General features: G+C 38.2%; 1 protein-coding gene across 2 annotated transcripts; it reads left to right on the plus strand.

Annotated features, from left to right (window-relative positions):
• The first annotated feature begins 664 nt into the window (after window positions 1-664).
• On the plus strand, window positions 665-7,609 carry LOC106953759 (aquaporin-3). 2 transcript variants are annotated; one of them, XM_015042752.1, is made up of 6 exons: window positions 665-856; window positions 4,395-4,521; window positions 4,670-4,807; window positions 4,939-5,054; window positions 5,153-5,373; window positions 6,216-7,609. In XM_015042752.1, the coding sequence occupies exons 1-6, from the start codon at window positions 749-751 to the stop codon at window positions 6,418-6,420; spliced, it is 915 nt and encodes a 304-aa protein (XP_014898238.1). In that variant the 5' UTR covers window positions 665-748; the 3' UTR covers window positions 6,421-7,609. The 2 variants fall into 2 exon arrangements, with proteins under 2 accessions (XP_014898238.1, XP_014898237.1); XM_015042751.1 differs by having other exon boundaries at window positions 666-856; window positions 5,153-5,370; window positions 6,213-7,609.
• Window positions 7,610-8,510: the final 901 nt, after the last annotated feature.

Below are 8,510 nucleotides of genomic sequence, written 5' to 3' on the forward strand. Positions count from 1 at the left end.
GTTGAACTTATTCAATGAGTGGATCAAGACAACCCATGTTTCGATATTTCCATGTTACCAGTTTAAATACCGTGGCTGGTATGTGTCATTACACAGTGGAGTCTGACACCAAGTATTGTGATTTAAACTTTCTTTTTAGAAATGTGATTGTTGAAGTCCATTTGAAATGTGTTATTTTACATCTCACTTTTTTTGTCTGAACATGAACATCAGGTTCTCTGTGGGTTAGAGGAAGCACCGAACAGGGACTCTGCGAGTTCAGAACACTATGCTTGTTTAGGTATTTGTACCGGTTTAGTTTTTTGTTACAGAGGCCGATGCTGCACTTCACCCATAATTTTAGAGAAGTGATTTAGATCTGCAACAGGTTTCCTGCTCTTCCAGTGCTGTAAGTAGAACTGTGGTTCTAGGTACTGAATTGTGGTTTGTATGATCATTCTTACAGAGACCAAAATGCATATTTCATTTTATCACACTGTGGGAAAAGATTAAATGAAGAGTACCTAGAAGTGGGGAAAACTAGCACGTTAGTAACTTTTAGGGAGCGGGAGAGAAAAAAAAGAAAAGCCTGGTGAGAGAAACCAGTCTGTGAGTCACACGTGACGGGAGGTGCAGTGGGCAGGTCCCACATATCCAAGCCCATTTCTGCTATTTAAGAAGGAGAACTGGCCCTCCACCTTCAGAGCCACTCAGGAAGATCCTGTGTATTTGTTTGCATCTTCTCACCAGCTCGCCAGCCTTCGACAAAATGGGTCGACAGAAGTTTTATTTGGACAAACTGGCCCGCTTCTTTCAGATCCGTAACCTGCTGCTCCGCCAGGCCCTGGCAGAGTGCCTTGGCACTCTCATCCTTGTGGTAAGTCGGTGTACATGTGGTCCAGATGCTACTTAAGTTGCTCAATTAGAGGGATAAACTGTGGTATGCAATAAAATAAAAAAAAACACTTAAGAGATGTTATGTACTTTAAAGGGACTCAGTGTAAATCCTTAAAAGTCATATATACACTCACATTATACCGATTGTATGAGCAGCCCATATTTAATCTAATGAAAGGTAAACTCTATTTTCTGATAAGACATGAACTCTGCACCAGAGAATTATTTTGTCTTTCTCTTCACTAAACCGTAAACATAGCAGTCCTTCTTATCTGACATCTTTGAATGCAGAAAGTGATGGATGACAGTGAGATAAAAGGGCTTGACGAATGTTGCTTACTCAGTCAAAGTGAACTAAGATCAAACAGCAAAGTGACACGCTGTTCAGGGTCACATGTTAAATAAATTAACTTACCAAAAAAAGAGCCAAAAAATAAAAATAAACCTCATTTTATTTTTCATCATGTGACAAATTTGTGTTTGCAGTAGAATATGTATATCAAAATCTGCATTTTTCTCTATAATTACTCCAATGGGAAATAAATTTTATGTTCTGCTTTTCATAAGCCATAATTTAGGGATTGAATTTGGCTTTCTGTGCCACAATAACTTCATTTTTTATTTTATTTCAAACATGACAGCAGTGTAAAACTCAGTGAGTTGTGGCTTACTTCAGACACTGTTTAACTGATTCTGTGGATAAAAATAGTTTTGAAGTTATTAATTTGAATGCTGCTAGAACATCCTGTTTTGACTTTGAATCAGTATCACCCAGACTCCCTTTCACGATCGTTCAGGCAAAACGGCTCCAAATTTAAATAGTTTTGACGTAAAAAGGATTCAATTGTGACTGCTGTGATGTAACTAGGTGTGGCGAAGTTACCTGACAGGTGACACATGTCCGTACCTGGAACAATACGTATCTAGGCTTTACAACAATGACACGTTTGACAGGATTTTACTTCTTCAGTAAATTCAACACATGTCATATAAGGGTTTTACTTCTCCCAAAGGAACTTATTATTTCATTTTATTTCATATGATTCAGTAATTTTCACTATTTAGATTTTAAATGAAACTGTTTGGTAAATATAGAACAACTAATAGTGATAAATGACATTTTAGGGTGTGCGTGCGTGCGTGCGTGCGTGCGTGCGTGCGTGCGTGCGTGTGTGTTTGTGCGCACGTGTGTGTATGCGCGTGTGGGTGTGTATCTGCATACCTCCATTGGTTTGGTCTCTTTAAATTGTTGCGTCATCAAAGATGACTTCAGTCCATGTGGGGACAAATAATCTAAAAGGAATCATCCATTGTCAGACATTTTCACGTCTGTGTCAGAACTGATTATTGATTAATCTTGGTTAAAATGTGAAAAGCAGGAAGATAATGACTTTTGTTATTATAATGCAGCAGGTCAGAATTTTCCATCAAAGCATGTGACAGTACTGCCACGGCCCTGTGAGATCCTCCTGCTGAATTCGAAAAGATGCCACACAGGTGGGGATTGAGAGAAAGGGATCTGGCCAGGAGGGTTTTTTTCCTTCAGACAGTTGCCAAGTGTGTGTCTCAGTTGGCTGGCTGCAGAGGATTTTTTTTTACAAGCTCCCCAACTGTGTTCAAAGTTCTACAGTAGCTATGATTAGATGCATAAGCTGGCTCAGTCTTGTTTGCTGCTCCGAAGCGATCCACAGCAGGATAATATCATGTTTTGTCACACTTACGTTCAATTAAATGTAGAGCTTTTAAACAGAATTCAGTCTGAGTAAGGAAGCATGCACTTCCAAGCTGAAGGTTCATCATTTGTAATCTAATGCGTCTGACATTAAGGACGAAACACTGCGGTGCTGTGGCTGCATACACTTGTCTGCAGGAAAATTTCCCATAGTTTTTCTTTTTTTTGTGTGTTCTTTTCTTGACTTATAGTTTTAGCAATAATGACAGTGGTGTGTTTGCTATTTTCTAGTGCATCTCCTCCATTTCACAAAATAATTTTTCTGTATGTTTTTTTCTTAAATGAGGTTTTATTGTCCTTTAGCTCAGAGTTTTCAAATTATTCCTTCATCTGTGAACAGTACAAATTTGCAGATGTAGCTATATTTCCCTTGAAATGTTAAAGAATGTAACATTGGTATTATGAATAACATGGTTATGCAGTTGAATCCTGGTGTGAATGTGAGGCAGTGATGACTGTGGGCTTTGAAAGGGTCAAATCTGATGAGGGATTTTGAAAGTTCAAGTGAGTGAGTCTCAAATTTGGAAGAATCTCCTTAAGGCCTTCTTCAGATGCATCTGCTACTGAAATGGAATGCACACACTTTTGGCCAAGCTGTAAACGCAATTCCTCCAGCCATAGTGGCCACAGCTGGAAAGACTTTAAAGTTGTTGTTTTGTTTTTTGTTTTGTTTTTTTACATATAATTTATCAAAGCCTATGCGCAAAAGAAAACAAACAAAGGCAGGATTACTGGTTCAGACTACCGAGTTCAGTGACTTTGGCCACTCAGGCGCCAGTTCTCACTTTGGTTAGCCCCAAGCCTAACCTCAACTTCTGAGCGGTGTGGTTTTGCTGAATAGCATGCTCATCCTTTGGCTCACAAAGTCAAAGCCTAAACATGGATCACACAGATCTGTTAAGCCAAGCATCTAAAAAAAAAGAAAAGAAAAGCAGAATGGCAATTAAAAAAAGTGGGGAGAAACAGTTGAAAAGGCCAAAAACAAAACAACAAAGCTGTAAATTCTTATTTATGTTTTCCATAGTGAAATCCTTTTTTGACCACTGTCTTCAAAGAAGTGGTCAAAAGCATGTGACAGTACTGCCACGGCCCTGTGAGAATAGTGGTAGATATTCTTTTCTTGCCCCCACTGGCTCCCATTCTATATATTTTGTATATAAATTCTATATCTATAATTTATGTGAGTTTAGACATTCCATTTTATATTTTACATTGATTTGTCTAAATGTGTATCTTTTCATTGGTAGTTATTTGTTGTTGTTGTTGTTGTATACATGTTATTTAACAGAACAGACCAACTTTAATATAGTGATCATGTAACTTGTGCTTTCAATGTATGAGAATAGCCCTTTTCTGGTTCCCCTTTTGCAACTTTTCTTGCAGATTTACGCTCAAAATTAGGAAACTTCAGTGACCTGTTCACACATACAGATCACTCTAGTCCTCTGTGACTTCAGAACCACAATAGAGCTCATTTTTTCCAGCTCCAATAGCTTTTTGTTGACCGGGGTTCACTGATAACAATCGTCCAGGAACATTTTCATCTCTCAGCTTGACCTTGATGCATGACAAAAGGAGTGTTGTTCATGTGTTAAAATGACCAACAAGATGGCTGTGTGCTGGGACCACACTGAAAAATCCATTGTTAGAAGCAACTTTAACAAAGTGCATTTTTGTTCTTTTTCACTGACAGCAACTGTGTTTTTTCATTACTGCTCCTCACAAATATTTACAACTGCAAACAATATCATATTATTTAAAGTCAACCTGATTTTCTGCCTTTTAGATGTTTGGCTGCGGCGCCGTGGCCCAAAGCGTGCTGAGCTACGGTTCCCACGGCAGGTTCCTCACTGTCAACTTTGCCTTTGGCTTTGCTGCCACATTAGGCATTCTGGTCTGCGGCCAAATATCAGGTAAGCAAACTCAAGCACATTCCCACACTCCTTGCTAACTGCAATGACGATGATCGTGTGATCAGTTCAATTTTACTTAATATAAATTTTTACATCACGTCATGCCTGCATTATAGTTCACACGGTGTTTGCATGATGCCCCCTGTAGGTGGACATTTGAATCCTGCAGTGACCTTTTCACTTTGCCTGCTTGGAAGAGAGCGCTGGAGAAAGTTCCCCATGTACTTCCTCTTTCAGACAATCGGAGCTTTTTTTGGTGCTTCCATTATCTTTGGCATGTACTACGGTAAGTAATGACTCCTATGGGGATTCAACAATTATCCTATCACATTCAGAAAACTTTCTGTGTCGGATTGTGATGAACATCAATCACACGGGACCACAGTAAATATTGTTTTTTTCCTTCTTCTGCTTTAGATGCCTTGTGGGACTTTCCAGGATGCTTCAATCTCACTAGCGAATATAACACTGCTGGCATTTTTGCCACCTATCCCGCAAAACATCTCACAATTGTGAATGGATTCTTTGATCAGGTACTTTAAAAAAAAGTGTTAACAGAAAACTTAATATCATCATGAAATCTACGTTTTTTTCATTCCCACGTCAACTTTTTTTTTTTTTTTTGACACAGATTATTGGCACGGCAGCCCTCATCGTTTGCATTCTGGCGATTGTGGACCCATACAACAACCCGATCCCACAGGGTTTGGAGGCCTTCACTGTGGGATTTGTGGTTCTGGTCATTGGACTGTCAATGGGGTTCAATTCTGGTTACGCTGTCAATCCTGCCAGAGATTTCGGACCACGTCTTTTCACTGCTATCGCTGGCTGGGGAACTGGAGTTTTCACGTAATGAACAAATTCTTGGCTTCTTTTTGGCCAGTATTAGGGGGGAAAGTGGGCTCCATGTGAGATCTAGATTTGTTAGAAGCCTTTGGACTTGCGTTGACCCCACAGCGTAGATCGTAATGGTCATAGCTTTTACCTTTCAGAGGTGCTAAGAATTGTTTCTCTTAATAGTTATGTTCATTTCAGTGTCTATTAATGAAAAAAGCCACTAAATTCAAAAGTTGACAAGTGCATTTGGCTCACCAATCTCAGAGACAATGGCTACCCAAGTCAAAAATAGGTGATAGTAGTCTGACACTTGAGCTGAACTTTATTAGCTTTTCATCAAGTGATGAGAAAGAAATCCCTAAAATCTTAGATTTCTATTTTTTTTTCTCCATAATCTTTGGAAAAGGGTGTTTCCAAATGAAAAACTGTTTATAGTTGGTGACATTTTCACATGTTTACTTTCATGGAGCACTACCAAAATTTATCTTTGGCGCAAAGTCTCTATTTTCTTTTGGTCTGTCAGGACTGATATGAGTTTTTTTTTATTTTTTTTTATTACGTATCAGTCAACATAAAAAAATGATGAAAGAAGTCTCATTTCTGTTTCCCATGGATTTGATAGAAATGTTATCATATAGAGAGCTCACTCTCTGTTTCAAAGAGAAGTGCAGGCAAAAGGGGTTGTCATCAAAAATAACTTCTAAAGTAATTTTTCTGCCCTATAAAAAAACAATAAAAAGGTTATGTCTTACACTTTCAAAATGTATGCTTTATTGCTCTGAAATGCTGTATGTCTTCCTCCTAATTTCACTTATGCCATTCTTAATGTCGTCCTTGTCTCGTTTTCCTCTCAGGGCTAGAGACGGCTGGTTTCTGGTGCCGATTTTCGCCCCATTCCTTGGTGCCATTATTGGCACGATGGTTTACCAGCTAATGGTCGGCTTCCATGTGGAGGGAGAAGTGCGTGAAAGGGAAGAGAGAAAGAACGAAGAGGAAAATCTACAACTCACCGTCAACTCCAACCCCAAATCTAATTCCAACGGCAAAGAGGCTAACTGCTAAAGCTAGCCTCACAGAGGCTAACTGCTAAAGCTAGACTCACAGAGGCTAACTGCTAAAGCTAGCCTCACAGAGGCTAACTGCTAAAGCTAGGCTCACAGAGACTTGTCCTGAATGTTAGACATGCAGCCGGTCTTCTGACTATACCGGCGGCTCCGAAATCTACACACGTAAATACCGACATAACACAGCTGTATTATTCCTGCCACTTATATGTTATGAGACACAATAAAAAAAATACATTTTCTTTACATTGTTGTGTAGCTGTATTATATTGTAGAGGAATTTCTATGTACAGTATGAGTAGAGACAATATATCTAACGGACGTTATTTCACTTCAGAGACGTAAATCTGAATGAACATGTCTTATCGCACTTCATCTTTTAGCAGTATTTTATACTTTGATATTGTTTTTCTTGCATTTTTTTTATACTTTTTTGCCTGTCAAGTAAGTTTCCTTGTAAAGAGTCTTTATATGGCAATTTAAGATTTTGTTGTGTGTGTTTTTCTTGTCCTGGTTGTTTCAAAAGATGAATTCAAGATAACATCTAGCAAAATGCCAACCAATGAAAGTACGTATTTGGAAGAACATTACAAAAAAAAAAAAAAAAAAAACAGGACAGAAACCCGTAAACCTCAGCTAACAAATCATGTGTGTTAACTGTGTTAAGCTGAGCAGACAGCAGGTTTCCGGTTACATTCTGAGGTTAGCCACTGCTCTTTTAAAACAACTATTTTCAGCTGGTGTTCAAGCAAGTTCAGTCCACCAAAAATACTTTACAAAGAACCCCAGATGTCCTTTTCTGTGTGAAACAAGTACATTTTTTGAAAAAGGTTAAAACTGTCCCTTTTAAAGAATGTTTGGTGCTTATAGAGAAATTATTAAACATATTGTTTGTATAAATGTTTTGTTTTTTTATGGGGTTTTTGTTATTGGTACTGTTGTTCTTAACAGCTGTTGATGTTTTCGCATATTGTGCAACTGCAGTTGGGTGTAAAACTAAAATGTTTCTGGTTTGTGTTTTGTGCAAAGGCTGAGAGGAAATGCTTTGACACCAAAACAATGAAGTTCTGTTTTTATGCTGTAGCCTGAAAGCAGCTTGTATTACTTTCTTGCTTGTATCAGGTGGTGCATGTAGTCAGATTACATCCGATAAAATAAAAAGAACAACTTTAAAAAGTATAAACTTACCGTGCCATTCTGTAGACTTTTTTTTTTTTTGCAAATCATGAATATTTTCTTGTGGATGACACAGTAGTTGGACTATATAATTTTGGTCATATTTACCCTATGACATAATTTACTTCTCAAGTAAATATTTAGAGTTTTATTATTCCACAAATAAAACATGCCTTTGCAGAAGTGAGGTGAAACAAACAGCAAGACTAGACAGGAAAATCAACAAAGGATAAACTCCTGCAGGCGCTGGGTAAAAAACAGCTGACATTGCGGTATTTTAAGCTTCCCATTTCATGGTTGTTTCTCAGCAGTATCTCCAAGCTCTGCTTTCTCCATATGCACAAATCATCTCAGGCCTTGGCACTGCATGCCAAACATTCCTCTTGCAAAAATTTCTTGCCAAATCTGGGATAAAAAATATTGGGGATTTAACATCGTTGCCCTTTATCCAGCTGCTGATGTGCATACTGTATCGACAGACACAAAAAAATTAGTGCAAATCCTCCCCAGTTTCAAGGGAGGATTTGCAGGTCAGCTTTTTGTTTGGTATAGATCCCAAAATCCAGCAATGCCCAATTTACTTTTCAATTTACATAACTGCTTCAGAACGTTTGTTTCTGCAAGGGAAAAAAAAAAGTAGTTTCATCTGTTATGTTTGCACAAATCCATCTCATTTAATTAGAAAATAATTGAAAGTTCATTTATTTCAATAACTATATCCAAAAGCTCAGAGGAAGAGTAGAGAGGCACAGAATCCAAGATGCTTGTCTGTAGAGATGTTGTGTCGTCTGCACATGGTGGATCACTGGGTTTTATCAGATCGGCCATCTAACAGAGATTTTATGCCGCACTTCATTCTTTGTTTATCTGACTTGCTTTATGAAGTTACTGGTTTCATTTTCCAGCAGGATT

The sequence above is a fragment of the Poecilia latipinna genome, unplaced genomic scaffold, assembly GCF_001443285.1.
Source record: "Poecilia latipinna isolate Pla-1442-1.1 unplaced genomic scaffold, P_latipinna-1.0 Scaffold600, whole genome shotgun sequence".
Classification (NCBI taxonomy): domain Eukaryota; kingdom Metazoa; phylum Chordata; class Actinopteri; order Cyprinodontiformes; family Poeciliidae; genus Poecilia; species Poecilia latipinna.

Excerpts from the sequence above, each read along its gene's own strand:
- LOC106953759 (XM_015042752.1), top strand. The coding sequence starts at position 749 with ATGGGTCGACAGAAGTTTTATTTGGACAAACTGGCCCGCTTCTTTCAG. Across the intron at positions 4,808-4,938 it reads TATCTTTGGCATGTACTACG|ATGCCTTGTGGGACTTTCCA; the intron begins GTAAGTAATGAC and ends CTTCTGCTTTAG. Across the intron at positions 5,055-5,152 it reads TGAATGGATTCTTTGATCAG|ATTATTGGCACGGCAGCCCT; the intron begins GTACTTTAAAAA and ends TTTTTGACACAG.